Raw genomic sequence first — 18,857 nt, 5'->3', positions numbered from 1 at the left:
GTTTTCGCCATGTCTTGGGTGAATTTGTTTTCATTATTATTTCCCCTATTTATCTAGTTTAATTTAGAGAAGGGCGATAAATAAAAATGTTTGAGCAAGCATGATGAATAATTGTGATTTCAATATTACCCAAAATAACCTGCAGACTAAACTCAGCAGTGCTTTTTTTTCTGAATATCAGCTTTTGCCATTTGAAAAATGTATCGTACTACACTACAATCTCGATCTGCGTTTGTTCGTCCCTCAGTCGGGCCACGCCTGCCGCGCGCCGTCTTCCCCACATCTCTTATGTCTGAAACCAAGGATAATGGAGCTTTCATCAGATTAAAGCCGTTGAAAATGACTCTAATCAAAGATTCGGGGACGGACAGAAGCGGGGGACCGGATCCCTTGAGGTAGTCAAAAAGCCACCCAAGATAGTGGGGTGAAGAGCCCCACCCCCACCTCGGGACAGTAGTGCAGCATCCTCCGCAGGACCTCGTGCTCGACGTTGCCATGGCTGCAAAAGGTGGAGAGGGCGAGGCTGACACACGCACGCCACGGCGGTTCCTGCCGGCCATCTGGAGATGACGCGGCCGACCTCCGTCTGCTCGAGTCCGCCGCGACCAGCCTGATGGGATTTTTCCGAGAAAAAGATGATCAATCCGACAGCGCTTGCGTGTCACGGCAGACAAAATTAGTCGCTATCGACCCACCTGCCGTTCTCCTCTCCTCCCGCGGGGCATAGCAACAGGTCATCGACTCCCCCCCCCCCCCCCGGCCGACAACTTGAAGCGAAGCTAAAAGCGCGTTGGTCGGCGTTGTCACTCCCGTCGCCGGCACGTCGGCGGTCCTGTCGGGCTCCCTGTCGTTTCCTGTATTATTATGCCGCATGACGGTGAATATTAATCACGGCTGAAAATGAGGCATTCTGAAGAGCTTGTGAAAAAGCATCCTCAGCTAGCGTTTTACAACGTCTTCACATCTGCACAATCTGTAGGAGTGCTGATTAATTATTCATGTAAAAAAAAAACACGTCCTTGTTTATGGCATTCACGGCCCCAAATTGCTTATCACAGGATGCAGTTGTCGACCAGATGCAAGGTTGCCTTGGATGTTAACGGGAGCTATGACCATATGTTTTTTTTCTATCGCTGATATTTGGATCTAATATTAATTTTCAGCAAAAGGGAATGTTTGCGCCCCCCAAAAATACAAACTGCCACACTAAAACACAATTGAAATATTTGAAAGAATCAGAAAAATCATATGCCGTTGGTAACCCTTTGAAATAATACTTCAAAAAAAAAGTGAAATAGTTGATGAAAAGGTGTGTTTTATCACCGGTCACAACAATCTTAAAGATCATGTGTACGAAAAATGGATGGATTGAAATGGGTTGAAAAAAAATAAATGAATCTTTTCAAATAGACTTTTTTCATCTTGAAATTCTAAATAAAAGAAAATAACGGAGCACTCCAAGGGTCATCAGCATGCCCCCTTGAATTTTGAAAAACATTTCTTTCTTTGAAAATTTTCCATCAAAAACAAAGGGCGTAGCGTTCTTAGCACCCTTGGACTTTGTATGGGGGCTAAAATGAATCAAAAGACCAAAAATGAATTAGTAGGCTGGGTCTCAGAAGCTAATAACAGAAAATTTGAGTGAGACCCCTTCTAGTCATTTCTGTCCACTTTTGTAACCATTTTGTCTCAGCAAAACATCCAAGTAATTGCATCCCACCTAAACACATGTGACATAATTGTAAAGGCAAGAAGGTCACACTAGGACTGAGCAGGGTATCTCAAGCAGATCAAAAGATATAGACCAAAAACCAATGTCCATGACAGTGGACAAAAAATGATTAAACTGAATTTTTGGAGGATATTTTTAAATGATGGTCATGGAATACTGGGACAGAATAAGAAAGGCTCAGATTTTCAAAAATGTGATCAAACTTGCTTGTAAGTAGTTTTGCCCCCTTAAGAATCGCTTTAAAGGTCTGGTGCCAAATATGCGGCCCGTGGGCCGGTTCTGGCCCACAAACAGGTTAAATTTGGCCTGTGAGATTTTGTAAAGTAAAAAAAAATATCCAATTTTTTGGAATGAAAGTTGAAATGTTTTCTGATTAACTGATTGCCACGAAGGAAGATTCTTGTCTTTTAAAATACTTACGTTCTGTGCCAATGACGAGATTTTTTTTCTTTTTTAATTAATAATGATGTTAAAGTTTTAGGATGAATAGTGATGATGTGTTTTCTGGAATTCTGGAGATAGCTGTAAGCTTTTTTTCCCTATTTGAGAACGATTTACTTTCGGGGGTGCATAAAGGGGCGGGGCTTAGACAGAGCCATTTTTTGTTGTCCTAACGTTTACCGTGACATTCCTTATAATCTATTTAAAAATATGAAAGCCCAAACATGCAAAATAATTTACTTTTAACGTTTATTGACAAGTGGGAACAATGAAACCATTTTTGAAAATGGATATTACATATGTTTCATTGTTTGTTTGTTTTTTTGGTAAAGAAGAACTGATCAGGAGTGTTGCGTAGTCCATAACGTTGATTCTTGAGGGGCTCATTTGAGCTACTCGATGCCAAATATACTTCAGAGAGTGATTTTTTTTTTTTTTTGAGGGAATGCACTCAAGCATTCCCTTTTGCTGCTTCTGCTTAAAACCGAATTCTTCTATTTCCTTGAAGGCGTAAACATTGCATTTAAAAGAACATTCCTTATCAAAGAAAGCCATCCGGAGAATCATCATTATTAATGAAAGCCGATCTTTCAAGCGCGCGCAAAGGAACTTCGACAATATTTTTGTCAGCGACAATTAGAGCGACGGATCCAAACAGTCGTTCCTCCCGAGTCCTCTCGCTGTCTTTTTCTCGGCGGAGACCGGGCGCCGCTAATCTGTCGTGTCACACCGGCGCGGTCTCTTATCGACCCCGCCATGATCCGGCGGCGACACGTCTGATGCGCACAAAAATTCTTTCAAATTCGTTTTACCGGCATGTCAACAACACGCGCGCACAGTGCCAAAGGTCGTCTGGAATTCCTGGGAGATGAAACGAGTTTGTTTCATGGAAGTGTGGAGCGAAGGGCGAAATGCTCAAAGTGCTCGATGTGTACACGCTTTTTATGGTCGTAGGTAGGTTGTCGGCTGCATCTAATCGTTTATTTTTTTAAAATAATTGATCCATCAGTCGATTATTACGAATGTATCGTGTTTTGCGCACATAAAAGTCTTAATTTTTTAAAAAAGCTGATGGTGCGCCTTATAATCAGGTGCGTCTTATATATGGATCAATAATGAGATTGGGATTGGTAGATGGGGAATGAAGTGATAAAGTAAGCTTTACTAGTTTCTTTTGTGTGTTTAGAGTTGAAAAAGGTTGCTCATATTGACATTATTATGCTATTGAGAGTTTAGAGTTATTATTTCAGTTATTATTGTTATTACTTTGAGTATTACTGTATTGTGATTGAAAAAGGTTTAAAATATGTCATTAATTGAGGGTGCGCCTTATAATCTGGTGCGCCTTATAGTGCGGAAGCTACGGTTATTGTAAAAAGTATGGGTGCGTCCTATAAATACTATCTTTAAAAATGTGATTTTTCTTTTTTTCGATACCATTCGAGGAAAATTGATCCGTCAGCCACATAAACCGATTTTAAACACAGAGATTTGCAATCATGCATTATTTAATCTTACTTACAGTAGTTACCGTAATTAACAGCAGCGAGCAGACTGAACCAACATCCGAGTCCAATTCTTGTTTGCATGCAGTAATATTAATAAAACAGAGAGGATCGTGTGCAATTTATGACATCTTCATCTGATTCAATCAAGTGCGCCGGTTAGAGAACACGGCACGCTTTTCCATATGACAAAGCCAGTGATCGTGTCTTTTTTTATTAAGTTATTCCGTGTTTTTGTTGTTGTTACTTCGGATGTCATTTTTGATCTTGTTCAATTAGTCACCTTTGCCTGATTAAATTATCATAAATGATCATTTTCGAGCACACCCTGCTTGCCCGCTTTCCTGCATTCGGGTCCTCAGAACGTCACATCTACGCCCACACTTGACAGCATTAGCTTGATTCATAATTAATTTATGTTTATCACACTATCAGTTTAAAATAATGTCCTATTTTGGAATAACGTGACGAAAATGAAGTCTTTATGTAATCGACAAACTATATTCCAGGCATTTCTTAAACGCTATAATCTCATGTCGTCTTCTGGTAGTCACGAAGGTGAGCGTACGGAAAAGTTGCCGGTCAGAACAAAGAAGACTTTTTGAAACCGATGCTTTTTTTTTGACTTCTTCTTCTTCGATTATGACTCTGTTTGCACCATCCCGAGGCTTCCGGCGCTGCATTCATTTTCAGACACCCCGCGCGGCTCAACTAGGATTCAGTTTGAGATTCGGAGCTCCAGAGACCCTGAAATGGAAGGATGGAAAATTGCTTTTCCCTGAGCCGAGAGTCGATGGCGGGCTTATGATGAAGTTGAGTGTGGAGAGCTCGCGTGGAGCACAACAGCGATGGGGGGAGTTGATAATGATTCTCGGGTGAAGAGGGAGTTGCAGTGGGGGGTCGCGGTATTGAGCGAGTGACTGTTCCAGAGCTGGCAGCCTGTCAAACCGACAAAGCTCAAGTGTGATGATTGATGTTCACTCGCTAGCCGTATGGGTTGGTGGATCATTAAAATGGAGATGTTGTTTTGCGTGAGACTCTGAGCAAACTTTGTCCGCCTTAGCCTCGCCGGATTTGATTTTGACGCTGACCTGTAAATGTGACGCTAACTCCTTGAGCTGCTTATACTAACTCAGCAAGAGTTAGTCGACAGCTGTCGGCACGCGGTGTTTATGTGTTACTTGTGGCGTACGTTCAAGTGAGAGAGGGATATCGATGACACCAGACGAGTCCCTGTGTGGTGCTATGAGAAAAGTATTTGTTCTCATCCTTATTTCTGTTTTTTGCATATCACTTGGAAAGGTTGCATCAAACCAAATATCCCCCTGGAATAACCTAAGGATATATCAAAAGATGGACGCTTTGGATAGATGTGGGGGTTGGGTAGCCTTGTAGTCAGTGGAAATCCAGGAGAGAGAGTCCAGACAACAGTTGTTTTGGGAGCAGACTGACAAACATTGTGGTCAGCCTGGAGTCTATAGAAAAAGGACTCAAAGGCTCATCTGACACCAAAAAAGAAACTTGATGATCCCCAAGACTTTTGGAGAATACCTTGTAAAGATCGATGGGTCAAAAATAGGACTTTTTGGAAGGTGTGCAGCCAGTTACATTTGGTGTACAGCTAGGGCACGGAATTTGATTTAAAACAAAAAACAAAAAACAAACTTGATGCCATCAGTAAAGCATGGTGGGATCTGGAGCTGCTTTGCATCCTCAGGACCAGGACAACTTTCTGACAACTGTTCTGCTTGTAGCAGAAGATGCTGAAGGACATTTTTTTTGCCCTCAAACACTCTTGGGTTCAGAACTTTATTACTTTTTCAAATTCAGACACATTATGTATTCGCTAGATAAATATGCAACAAAGAAACAGAAATCCAGAAGGGGGCAGTTACTTTTTAAAGCGGTGTCAACCCAGCACTGGTACACATTAAGGTTTGGTCTTGCCTCGTCCAGGGATTCAAGTTAACCTCTAATGAGGACAAATGCAATAGAAAGTGCATCCGTGGATGGATTTTTGTATTATGGGGTGTCAGTCCAAGGCCGCTTTCTAATTAGACTGCACTGTAATTAGAATGGAGTCTCGCCGATCGCAATTATATACACTATCCTTATCTTCAAATTGATTATTTCCTCTAATGGGTGTCCCAATTAGTCGCTAGCCCTTTCATCCACCTTGGACAAATTTAAGCCTCGCTCAATTTGATGCTTTCCTTTTCCTGTCAGGAAAAAAAACAGACTGAACGGCTTGGTTCTCCAAAAATATTTGTCGAGTGTTTCCAAATGTTTCTTGCATAGTATTACGTTAAATTTGGGGGAGACGTATTGCACATTTTGGCATTCTGGACGGAGACACCCAGCGTGGTGGTGCTTTTGTAAATTGGCAAAATATAATTGAGAGGCATCGCCCCAACAGAATGACGTCAGTTGGCAGTTCATGTTCGCCTCGGTTAGCATTATTTTCAATAAAAGAAGCGAGCAGGCTGAACCAACATCCGAGTCCATCTTTGTCCACATATAGGAATATTACTACAATGGAAAGGATCATGTAAACGTTTTGACATCGTTGCCAAAGTGTTGGTGCGTCTTATACACGGTAACTTAGGAAATGCCAGAATTTGACCCCAAAATTAAGGGTGCGTTGCGGTATATAGTGAATGAATAGCAAAAATCTGCCAGTCTGTCCTCTAAAAAGTTTATAATTGCCCATAGATGCCAGAAGATGGCGGCAAAGCACTTATTTTTTTATACGTTAGGGTCGAGGCCTGCTAATGGTGTCGTACACGATTCCTTGGCACCATGATGCTACAAGATGCTATCAAAGCAATATTTTTATGTTAGACAAAGCTGTTTAGGTGGAGACTAGGTGAGTTTAGTGTTATTCCAACCAAGCATTATTTACTCTTGGATTTGCTCGATTCTTGGCGCCCGTCGACACGAGCTAAAGCTAGAACGCATGTCGCTAATTCGATGTCGCTTTGCGTACGAGAGATTTATTTTTGAGCCGATGGCGTTTTTTTCCACCTTGGTTTTATAATTGACAAGTGACAGAAGCTCAAATCCGTCAGCGCTGACATATTCCAGCCCGGCGACGCCTCCGAGGCTCGGAGAGATTGCCACTTCTTTTTGGGGGTGTTTACTTCACGCCGCCTCGGCCGTCATCCATTTAACCAATTGACACTTTGGCTGATTGTCAGCCTGCAGGTGTATGGGGAGCCTTTGATAACGAGAAAGATGGTGTTGCGGGAGAATTGTTGCTGGGTGGAGGAGAGCCACCGACGCGGGGTGGAAAGGAGCCGCGCGCGTAGTGCTGATCTTTGCTGAACGGCAGCAAGATGGAGCTAATGGCGCAGGTAAGTGCTTCTCTGCTGATTGTCGGCTTTGCCTTTATCCCTCGGAGAGCTTGTTTTTCAGGGATCAGCCCGTCCGCTTCTGATGCCGTTTTGGCGACGATTTTCAACCGATTGTGACGCACGGCTACAAAAATCCACGTGGGTTCTTGCCTTTGTTGTTAGGAGGAATTTTCATTGGAGCAGATTTTAAGTGTTTTAGGTAGCAAGCGAGTTTGTAAGAATTATTTTTTCTTCCTTTTTTCCAGATGCTATGTTTGTATTTTAAGAGTTGTGTTTTTGGTAGTTGTGGTGTTAGTTTTTGGTTTTCCGGTTTGAATCGGATATACTCATAGAGTTGGACTGATAAGTGACAAATCGACACAAATATTCGGCATGTATTTTTCCACAAAAAACGGATGGGAGATAAAAGATTAATTAAGAGTTCTGGATCTATTTTTATATATTTAATAAATAAACTGCCGACCTTTGAAATACTACACACTTTGTTTTTTGTGAATTTAAAACAAGGGTGTGAACATTTTATATTTGTATATATATTCTATGTTTGGGGGATTTTAGTGTGAATAAGTATTTACTGTGAAAAAATATAGGGAAGTTTAAGTTTTTTTTTAAGTTTTAATTCCACTTTTTAAGCTGCTGATGATCCAGGGAGCTCCCTGAACCTGAAAACTTCTTCTTCTTCTCATTCTTCTTCTTCATTTATTTATTGCATTTTTTTTTGCATGAATCTGAACGAACATATTCTTAAAGGCATTTCAGCACAGTTATAAGTTATAGATTGTATTAAAAAAAAAAAAAAACGCGAATATTTTCCATTTGACTTAAAATGACTTATCAGCTCCAAATATCATTTCTCACCCTCCGATTACGACTAATCGGATTCTGTATAAGCTTACGACTAATATTCGGTATCTGCTTTGGTCCAGGCGGCTTGGTGGAGCGGTGGCCTTCCTGTATGGAGTTTGCATGTTCTCCCCTAGCCTGCTTGGGTTTTTCCTTCCACACTCCCCAAAAACATGCATGGCAAGTTTATTGGACATACTAAATTGACCTTAGGTGTGACTGGGTGCGTGATTGGTTGTTCGTCTGTACTGTGCGCCCTGCGATTGGCCGGAAAGCAATTCAGGGTGCCCGATGTCGGCGGGGATAGGCGGCTCTAGAAAATGCACGAATGTACTGTTTGTATGTGCCAGTTGGACACATTATTTATCAGCACTAAAGAACTGTTAGCTTTCTGAGTGTTTGACAATGTTTTCATCCTTCCAACAGCTCGGCTGTTGATCATCGCAAAGTAAGAAAAAAATGCTGAAATCGTAGCCAGTTTTCAGCGTGCGCGGAATCAAAAGTATAATGGAGTACTTTAACTTCACGTATGAGATTCATGGCCCAACTCCCGCCGACGATGACAGGCATTATTCCCGCTCGGGGCTGAGGTGTGTCTTCTTTACGACCTGGTCGTTATTCAGCATCACTCTCTCTCTCTCGCTCGCCCTCTTTGCGTCCTCATCGCTCGTCCGCTCTCTCTCCATCTCTCTGCGACGCTCAGACGCTCCTCCAAAATGAACGCGCGAAAGTTGTCCCGAGTGGAGAAAATATGGAAGGTGAGTTGCCGGAATGACTTTTTGTTTCCAACTCCAACCTTTTCCCTCATACTCGCATCTCCGGTCGCCCGTCGGGGGGGAACGACAAGCTGTTTGCAATATTTCAGGAGTTTTTTCATGTCGTCGGTAAGCTTTGGAGTAGCGATGAAATAATAAGCGCTCGGCGTGACGGCCGATGTTGTGTAATGGCGTTGTAAAATCACAGTCATTGTCCGCCGTTCAAACAGTAAAAAGCAACTGCGTGTGATTAAATATGTATCATTACAGTTTATAGCAGCTGTTTCTCACTCAATTTGTTTGATTTGTAGCCGCCCGCGCGAATAAAAAGTCTGCTTTATGAACATTTTCGTCTCATTACCTTATTTGACTCGTGCGGTAAGACGAGGGGAAAAAAATAGACGGACCGGGTCCGGAGGAAAAATACCTTAATGCACTTTACTTTAAGTCTGTGGTTAAGCAGTGTCTGCGCCATAATGCGCAGAGTGCCTCAGCATTCCCATCGTGCTTTGTTAGCTTTTTTAGATGGATGCATTTTTAATAGCCCCCCCCCCCCCCCCCCCATCGAGGAGTTGATGGACCTAACCAAGCATTTTTAAGACCTACGCAGAACGGGTTCTTTTTTCTAAGTTTGAAAATTCATTTTAAAGAGCATCTTGTCTTTTTGACAGCTTACTTGGTTGAACCGTGCCATCTTAAATTTGATATGTTTTCATTCAAAGTTGAATTTGTGACTTTGCGGGAAAACGTATGCAGGGGTGTCAAAAGTTTTATTATGTTGTTAAAGTTTCTGTCAGAGGGCCGGAATAAATTTTAAACCCTTTACTGGGCACATCGGTCGCTTTCAGTCTGATAAACAGGCCAAATTGCCGAATTTCTTAAATACCAACCTAAATTTGAAGTATTACTGTAATTTGAAGTTTTTTTTCAAATTAGCATTGAAGAGAAGTTGTCTTCCAAGCACACACTTGGCCTCATGTTGCCATATCTAAAACACAAACATTGTTATCAGCAGAGGTTGGCTTGGAGGGAGTGGATTAGGCCGGAACAAAGATAGCGACCGCGCTATCTGACTTGTGCTCTGTCAGTGCTGCATCGGTTTCACAGGAGATGCCGATGCAGTCGTACTTCAGAGCCGATACATATTTCATGTTTTGGTACCTGCGCACGGACCCAGCTCAGAGATTAGCTTAGCCGGCGGTGCTGATGGACAGTCTTGCCGACGAAGCGCCAAAATGATGATTTTAAAAAGGGAGGACCAAGCTTGACGGAACGGTATATTTCGTCCGAGGTTTTAATCCGTTGTTGTATTTGTCAGCGCCTGTGTCACCCATGGTATCGTTTTGTCAGCTCAACTAGTTAAATCGACATTTCTGAGAAATAATCAAACTGCCATAGTGTAAACACGGTCTAAAGAGGCAGCAAGCATGCTCTTAGTCAAGTCATTTTCAATCTTGCTCAACACATTCATTGTACAGGCCTACAATAAAAAGAAATGTTCAGAATGAAGTTTTAAGGAATTTTTGAATCGTGAAGCTATCCGTAACAAAATAATGCTCCCGGACGTGATTGCTTATTGCTGTCCAGTGCCGGGGCAACTTGAGAGTAATGTACAGCTTGCATATTGGTCCATGCACGCTTTGGCGCTGTGGTGTGGGTTTAGTGTGTTTTGTTAATATATTGCTTACATCATTAGGAAAGTTGAGTGACTCTAGTGACTATTGGAAGACTGTAAGATTTAGCTCTGGCTCTTTGCGTATATATATATATATATATATATATATATATATATATATATATATATATATATATATATATATATATATATATATATATATATATATATATGAAGTATATATATATATATATATATATATATATATATATATATATATATATATATATATATATATATATATATATATATATATATATTTCACCCTGTCCTCGTCGCGTGCATTAAATGCCATGATGAGAGGTAGCAGGAGTAATTAAAGGCGCTCTGGATGCAAAGGTCTCCGTCGGCTGCGGGAGTCCTTGGAGATGAGAAGTAGCTTGATGATGAAAACCTTTTGAGTCCCAGCTGAATGGAGCCGTGTTCATTCACATCCCTTGCACTCATTTTCTTTTAATCACGCCCTTCTGCCTTTCTGCCCCCCCGTGCTTTCAGAGGAATAGAATAGTCCTGAATTATTAATGATCCTACCCTTGAATATAATTAATGATCACGTCCTGGTAATGTAATAGATTGTGTCGTGTTTGCTATTAATTCTGTGCCTGGCGAACCTCAAAAACAAATTGAAATGTTTTTTGTTCTTTTTAAATCCCTCATAAAGAGCTTACAAGGCTGACGTACAGTAGATGGATCTGCAAATGGGTTGATGTGCAGTAAGATGACCAAGGCTACCTATCTATTGTTTAAAAGGTGCTCCATCCGCGCTAGCGCTCCTCTTAATGAACAACTTTATTGCCTTATCATTGATTTTAGATTCCCTCTAAAGGGCTTCATTTTCTGACTCGCGGCCAACCCAGCACACTCACACTCATTTTGACGTGCGCACGATGAAGTAAATGAGACAATCGAAGAGGACGCTTTTATGTTTGCGCGACAGAAATCGCTCTCAACTGTAGCCGCGTGGTCCTTCCTCACTACGAAATGTAAAATCAACAGCGGTTAGAGGCGGTGCCAAAAAGCTAAGATCGAGCCAATCAAAGCACGAATGAATGATAAATGGTAAAGTATTAGCTAAATCGGTTGAAAAACATTATTATTTCGGGTGTGGCCCATGCGGCCCGGTGTCAGTTGATCCAGGACCAGTACCGGGCCGCGGACCAGTGGTTGGGGACCTCTCCATTAAATCCAAAGTCATGTTTCGCCTTTCTTAAAACAAGCCTTTTAAAACCGGGATTGTGCTCGAGTCCAACTAAAATGATCACATTTTAATGACAATGAAAAAACCTATTGCATGTTTTTATCAAATGTGAACTCAAACACTTTGAAATGTCTGTGATGCTGAAATCCAATTTTTCATCTATCATATTACCACCTCACCATCCTACATAAAATCTCATTAACACATTTTTTTTCCTGCTGCCCTTGCACCATCTAAAATGTAATTTATTTTTGGTACAGCCGTAGACGCCATTCAAACACTCGAGAAATGACGAGAGCTTTGCAGTATCGGTTAAGTCAACAGTTAATTATTCGCGAGTCGGCGGTGATGTGCTTATGTTTTTAAGATGCTGCGTTGGGAAAACACATGCCGACTTTTTTCGGGTCATGTTTGGGGACTTAAAAACGGGTTGAGATGTTTTAAACTTGAAACTGCAATTTCTGTAGATGTGAATGTTAAATATTCCTTTTTAAAAACATGAAGTTTGGGCTCAAGATTTTGTGAATGAGCATAGCGAATCAGTAAAAAATGTTAAGTTGATGTGAACTACATGAGCTGAATATTTCCAATTTTTAAATGTGTCTTTCAGGATCAATGCAAACATTTTTTCATGGCGTTCATATTTTTGAAAATTGAATCATTTTTTATTAGGCTGTATTGATGGTTGAATTTTGTTCCAAAGGTGAATAAAACGAGCTGGACTTTTTGAACTTCAATTGACAATATGACGAGTGCACGTCCGATAAAAACGATCTCCAAAATTGTGTGTTCTGCGATTTGGGCCCCCTCCAAAAATAAATCTGCTTTGCGCTTTGGCGCCCCCCAGAGGAAGTGTCTCACACTTAAAACACCGATAAATAAATCACTCACTCCTCCATGCACCTGAAATGCTGTTAACGAGATTTATGCATTATTTACTAGCAAATTAATTATGCAGTGGGAATAAAAAGTTAGAAGAGATATTTTTATGATTATATTTTACTTTTTCCAAATCCAACCAGCTCACATTAGGTTGGCACTTGTTTGGATCAAAAAGTTCTCCTCAAGGTCACAGTAGTTCTTTAGAAATACAAGTTAATTTTTACAAAATGGATTCCAATCAACATTTTCTCCAAATATTTGCTCAGTGAGGAGCTAAAGGTTGCGCTTAATACAGTTCATCAATATATATGCTTTTAATTGTAGCATAAATGCTCACTTTTTTCAGTTTTCTCAGTCACGTGTCATTTTTGGGGTAACGGCATGTTGGAATATCTATTTTGAAACATTCCACCATTAAAAGCAAATCAAGCAGAGGTGAAACTGCCGGGATGGAAAATGAATAATGAAAGTGGAAAATGGGAAAACGGCATCAGCAGTTACACACATCACACTGTCTTTTTTTTTTTTTTTTTTTTTTAATGAAATTCAACAATGTCCAGGGCTATATTAGAAATTGGATGGATGGATGGATGGATGTTGGCAGAAAGCAAAGATGCTTCTGTGAAATGTCTGACTTGAAGTTAAAATTATTATTACACAAGTTGATTTTTTCTTTAAGTGTGGCATGTAGGATCTTTCTAGCCAAATGTGAAGAAGTCACTAAATTGAATCCACAAATTTATTCCTATTTTTTTTCTTTTAGAAAATACAGTACATTTATTATTAAGTATGATTCACTTTAACCGTTAAGCACTATGCATTTGCTTTTAATAATTTAGAACTGTTTTCAATTTTTCTCAAGGTAATTTTTTTGATTTCGTAATGTTTATGAGAATAATTGAATGAGTAAAATATTTGAGTATATTTAGCAGTGTTTAGGTGCTGACTGACTGCTATGAAAACCACACCATCCTTCTCACTACAAAATGTAATATCAACAGCGGCCAGAGGCGGCGCCAAAAAACAAAGATCAAGTCAAACTAAGCACAAATGAATGAACTGTTAAATTGAATCAGTTCCAAAAGATTATTTGGGGTGCAGCCCACGCAGCCCGGAACCAGTTGATCCACGGACCGGTACCGGTTAAACACCACATTATCATTGCACTAAATTTTTACAGTCCGTTGAATTGGACGGACTAAACGCAACCCAGTTTTTAACTACCACGATGGACGAACAGGAGTAAGCCCAAAATCCAAAGTCCAGAACGTCTGTGGTGATGGGTGGGAAAGTCCAAAAAATGTTTTCCTTCATTACTTTTCACTAAACTGAGACACATTTGGACTTTTAAGTACACCGGCCATCCGATGTCTCCGGTTCAAGCTTTTATACCTTGTGATTTAGAGCGGCAGTTCCGCAGACCAATTGGGGACCCCCCCCCCCCCCCCCCCTCCCCCATGGTGCAGCTGCAGGTGCAGGAATGACAGCAGATCCCAGGGACCAGTGTGATTTAGCAGCTGCCCTACACAAACAGCTGGATACAAAATCAGCAGGCTGTAGATAGATGTTTTGGTTTTTTTTTAAGTGTAACGTCAGTGTGTCTGGGATAACGTTAGAAAATTTGGCCGACGACGTGGATTTTGTTAAACAAAAAAAAAACATTGCTCGATTGTGAAACATGTTACACGTGCGTTCATAATAAAACACGGCAGGCGGACAATGACTTCCTGTCAGGCGTTATTGGGTCTAACTGATAACGATCCATGTTCTGGTCTTTGTCAGATCCTCTCGTCTGTGTCGTTAATTTTTCCCATCAGTCTTTCTTTACTGAGTGCGCAGCTGTGTCCTCAGCATGGCAGGAAGGGGAGAAGAATGATGTCGTTCTACAAGTGGGCGCTAGGGGGAGTAAGCGTGCAGTGTGTCTGCACTGGTTGCGTTGGTCTTTTTTTTTTGGTCTTATCTGTCCCAGCATCTTGAAGTGTCCTTGCGTTTTATCAGCGCATAGCGAAAGCTGTTTTTGTGGCTTTGAATACTGGGTAGCAAAGGATTATCGGGTTGGGGGTTTGAATCCAGGCTTTGGCTTTTCTGCGTGCGTGCGTGTGCGTGCGTGTGGCATATTCTCGCCATGCTCCGGCTTCTGACATCCATCTGTCCATTTTCGATAGTCCTTGTCCTCATTAGGGTTGCGGATGAGCCTGTTGATTGGCTAGGGTGCGGTCAAGAGTTGAGCTGGGGGGAAAAAAAAAAAAAAAACTCGTGCAAACGACGACACATGCCAGAGAAAATGAATGGATGGATGATTGATTTTTCATTCATCATCATCATCGGTCGTTTTAGTTGCCTCACGTCACACATGCGTCATGTTTTTGATAAATTGTCTGGTTACCAAGGTAACGATGGTGTACTACCATTGTTACTGTTTAATGCATTTTCCTGGTGTAAATGAAATGAAATTAAAATAATTACGCCTTAATGTTCTTGGAAAAAAATAGTTTTAAACTTAAACTAGTACAAATCGACATTCAATTTACTGCATACCTCAAATTGTTCTAAGTGACATTGAACCCTCCCACTAAAAAAAAATTTAAAAAATGGTGATTGCAATGTAATTCGGTCCAAACGCAGGTGAGCGGATGCTCAAGATTTCAGGATGCTGAGGCGGTCCTCACAGGAAATGTAGTCTTCTATTACTCCAAACACTACCACCGTTGTCTGTTGGGTGTCGCCATAATCATTGACAACTGCAAGTTCTTAAGTGGCGCTTAAACTCATTCAAAGCCAGCCAGATGCACTCATCACAAGCTAGCAATTTTGGAGCATTTCGACAAATTTTAAGAGCTTGTGATCTATGATTATTTTTACGCAAACTCTACCAAATAAAACTGTACGTACTATTAAAAAAAAACTAGTTTGGTTTTACATTTTGTTTCAGGAACTTTGGCCAAAAATGAGAAAAAATAGCTTTTTGTGAGCAAACAAACAAAGCAAAACAGCAATTTGGATGCTAATAGTTTCCCTCTGAGCTCTGTAACATTGAAACAGCGGTGCCATAATATAAATTCAGCTAATTCAATCATTTTATTGCAAAAACGGTAATAGAAACACTGAAGTGATGGCGATTCACCAGGACGGCGACGTGAGTGCTCACATAACAACCTCAACCTTGTCCTATTTCCTAGCTCACTGTTTTGTTCTTGCATTTTCATTAATAGCAGGCGCATACCGCTGCGAATTACCATAGCACATTCTCTTCCACATCGAAAAATACACAAATATGTGCTCTGTTTGAATGGATACTTCAGATTGTCAGTCATATTCCTGTGCACGCTGACAATGAGAGCACCGCTGACACTTACCCTGTGTGCTATTAGTGCTATTACACTTCAATCTAGTACCGCACACCTCACACAGCAGGAGCAGCCAGAAAATAGATGACTATATATGTGAATATATAGGCACTTTTTTTTTCTTACCGCTCCTACTGTGCGAGAAAAAATAATATGAATCATCTTTCAACAACTTTTAATTATTTTTTCCAGCGTTTGTATTTTACATCTTGGAGGGGGGGGGAGAGAGAGAGAGAGAGAGAGAGAGAGAGAGAGAGAGAGAGAGAGAGAGCGAGAGATCAACTTTCGACAACTGTTAATTATTTTTTTACAGTGTTTATATTTTACAGCTTAGAGAGAGAGAAAAAAGATTAAGATAAATATTAAAGATTATATAGAAATCAACATTGGAATATGGTTAAAAGCTGCAAAAAGTTTCATGTTGTGGCCCCTTTAATGATAATACTTGTGATTCAAATAGAGTTGATTATTTCTCAAATATTGGTGATCACTTAGTGTTTTGCCCAAGTAGCCAATTCATTGAAGTGTGTTGTTTTTTGAAGCAATTCCTCGTTTAAAAACAAAAAATCCTAACTGCATTAGAAGTCAAAATATTACGTTTTTTTATTATTATAATGTTTGCTACTGCAGTGGCCCCGTAATTAATTAGAAAGTTGATTTTGCACTTATGCTTTCACAAGTGACTGAGTTTTGAATGAATAATTTCCTCCGCTGTTAAAAATTAAAAAAAAAAAAAACCATCAACTAATGCCCCTTTAGAGAGCCTTAATGGCACTAATGGGCACGGGTGTAACGAGGGAATCATTTCCTTCCTCCATCCCGCTTTGCCGCCGCCTCGCCTCTACAATATCGTCCAACTCTCCCCGCAGACGATTGGTTTGAAAGGCCGGCGGCTGTGCATGACTTGTGAGGAAATACACTCTGGCTTATCTTCCTGTGTGTGTGTGCGCGCGCGCACACAGTGCAAATAGGCAGACAAGCTGTGCTAACAAGAGCGTGGCTCGTGTGTGTGTGCGCACGGAGTGATGTGACACACACGGAGCAGATCGAGCTCCGGCGCCGCTAACAATGTTTTGTTAGGAGCAGCAACTATTTCTGCTGTATGTGGGAGGACACTAACCGCGTCTCTCAAGAGCCAGGCCGGCAACGGCAGCAGCCGCAGCAGCAGCAGCAGCAGCAGACCTCTTTGTTTTACAAGCGCACACGCGCAGCCAACGTCATTCTTTTCTCCGCTGATAATATGCAAATGCGTTCTCTCCTTCTCCCCGCGCCGCCTTTTACTGTCAGCCGGGAATTGGTCTTTTCAATTTGGCAAGAAACGACAATATCGCGCCCTGGGAAAAAAAAAAAGAAACATGGCTGATACCTGGAAAGATTTTGTTTTTCTCGCATTGATTCTTGTCTCCATTTGCTTGGTAATGGACCGAAAGTGCGAAGTGATTTGATCCACGCCGACAGCTCATTTAGATCGGCAGCTGAGCCGTCAGATGGGGGCCGGAGATTGAAATGGACGTGTGACAAATTCGGGGGAAAATAAGCAGCCCCCGACGTGAGGTTTGGGAATTATATGATAAGATCTGAATATTTACTGATGATAGCCATCGCACATCTGAACATAAAAGAGCAGCTGACTGACCTTTCACTAATACCCCCCCCCACCCCCAACTGACAAATGTTCATATGATTTTCCATTGTCTAGCTCTCACTTACACCAAAAAAAAGTCATCTTTATTTGCCCTGAATCACGGCAGTCTCAAAGGGCTTCACAGAAGTCATCCGGAACATCATAAATACACACACAACAAAACTCCCAGAAGGGGAAGGAAAACTCAAAAACCCCATCTGGGGAAAATAAGAAACCATCAGAAGGGACCGCAGGTGGGAGGAGCCCCCTTCCAGGCTCAACAGGTTGCGCTCGATGCCGACTGCTAAAAATAACGCATTGTGCCATATTAGGCAGGAAGAGTCCAGTGCAGATGCCTTGATGGCCCCAAAAAGTCATCAACAAAATTCTCAATCGTCACCAAATATCTCAGACGAAATTACAATGGAGATCAAGTCTTTAGGCAGCCATCTTTGTGACCCCGCGCGCCGACCAATAGCAGACCAGCATCTTCGTGACCCCATCACGCTAACCAATACTAGACCACTATCTTAGGAAGTCGGGACGCCGACCAATAGCAGACCAGCATTGCGGTGACCCTTTGCAGCGGAGGCAGTTTGACACCAACAGAAAATAAGAGCAATGACCTAAAACGCCTCAAGAGGGAGGCAAAACAACAAAGACAAGCAACACCACGTGTCATGACAGTTGTTGATGTTCATCGTAAAGCGGGATGAATGCCATAAAGAGGGGACGAAAAAAAAAGCCAGGGACGCTGTAACCAGGGGGTCCACTGTATAACGTGAGGTATCATATGGGCCAGGAATACCATCTACTTCTTACAGTCATTGAAAAAAACCCAACACGTCGTTCAAGTGTCATCTTCATCCACTAATGCATTTTGTTGCATCTCATTCCATTGTGCAAAAATGGAGCAAACAATAATCACCTCCTGTTTGCTGTTCTTTTTTGTCTCCTCTGACATTTGCGCCCTAATCCATTAGCATGGTCTGGCACGTATGAAAAGCAGCGAGATGCGTGTGTGTGTGTGTGTGTGTGTGTGTGTGTTGGGTCAGAAGAGCCCATTCACTGCTGCAGAGGTAAATGCAACCTCCCACATGGCAGCTCGTCAGCTAGCGTCTGCGCCCACGATCGTCATTATTTTAGCAAATCATCAGATATCCTTGAACACTCCTGCTCGCTTGCTCGCCCGCTCGCTCTCTTCCTCCTCCTCCTCCTCACTCTCTCGCTCGCTCCCCGTATCTCTGTAGTCTTCATTATTCTGCACCTGTCAGCAGAGGACGGAAGGCGCACGCTCGTCCCTCCTTCCTCTCCTCCTTTCTTATTTACTCCCATGACTTCTGCGAAAGACGCCGGCGGGCCGCCCAAAGGCGCTCAGCAGCCGGACCAGGTAGGACCTCGCTCGCTCGCTCGCGCGCTCGCTCGCTCCCGCTCATCCCCATCACGTCGGTTCGCCTTCACGTCAGCACATTTTGGACGCCGGGGTCGGGACGCCCGCCGTG

General features: G+C 41.8%; 1 protein-coding gene across 5 annotated transcripts in view; it reads left to right on the top strand.

The window, feature by feature from the left end:
- The window catches only part of dpp6b (dipeptidyl-peptidase 6b), a 68,752-nt gene that overhangs the window by 18,939 nt on the left and 30,956 nt on the right, over positions 1 to 18,857 (top strand). The window contains exon 1 of one of the 5 annotated variants that reach the window (XM_088428911.1): positions 8,585 to 8,632. The exons of 3 other annotated variants lie outside the window; for them this stretch is intronic. In XM_088428911.1, the coding sequence (XP_088285037.1) occupies positions 8,591 to 8,632 (42 nt within the window). In that variant the 5' untranslated portion in view covers positions 8,585 to 8,590. Of the gene's footprint in view, positions 1 to 8,584; positions 8,633 to 18,475; positions 18,746 to 18,857 lie in introns of those variants that run through there. One more of the 5 variants, XM_088428908.1, reaches the window with a different exon arrangement.

Source organism: Hippichthys cyanospilos, chromosome 12 (assembly GCF_059441005.1).
Source record: "Hippichthys cyanospilos isolate Australia breed blue-spotted pipefish chromosome 12, RoL_Hcya_1.0, whole genome shotgun sequence".
In the NCBI taxonomy this organism is placed as follows: Eukaryota; Metazoa; Chordata; class Actinopteri; order Syngnathiformes; family Syngnathidae; genus Hippichthys; species Hippichthys cyanospilos.
The sequence above is the reverse complement of the archived record's forward strand: the minus strand, read 5'-3'. Positions and strand labels throughout refer to the sequence as shown.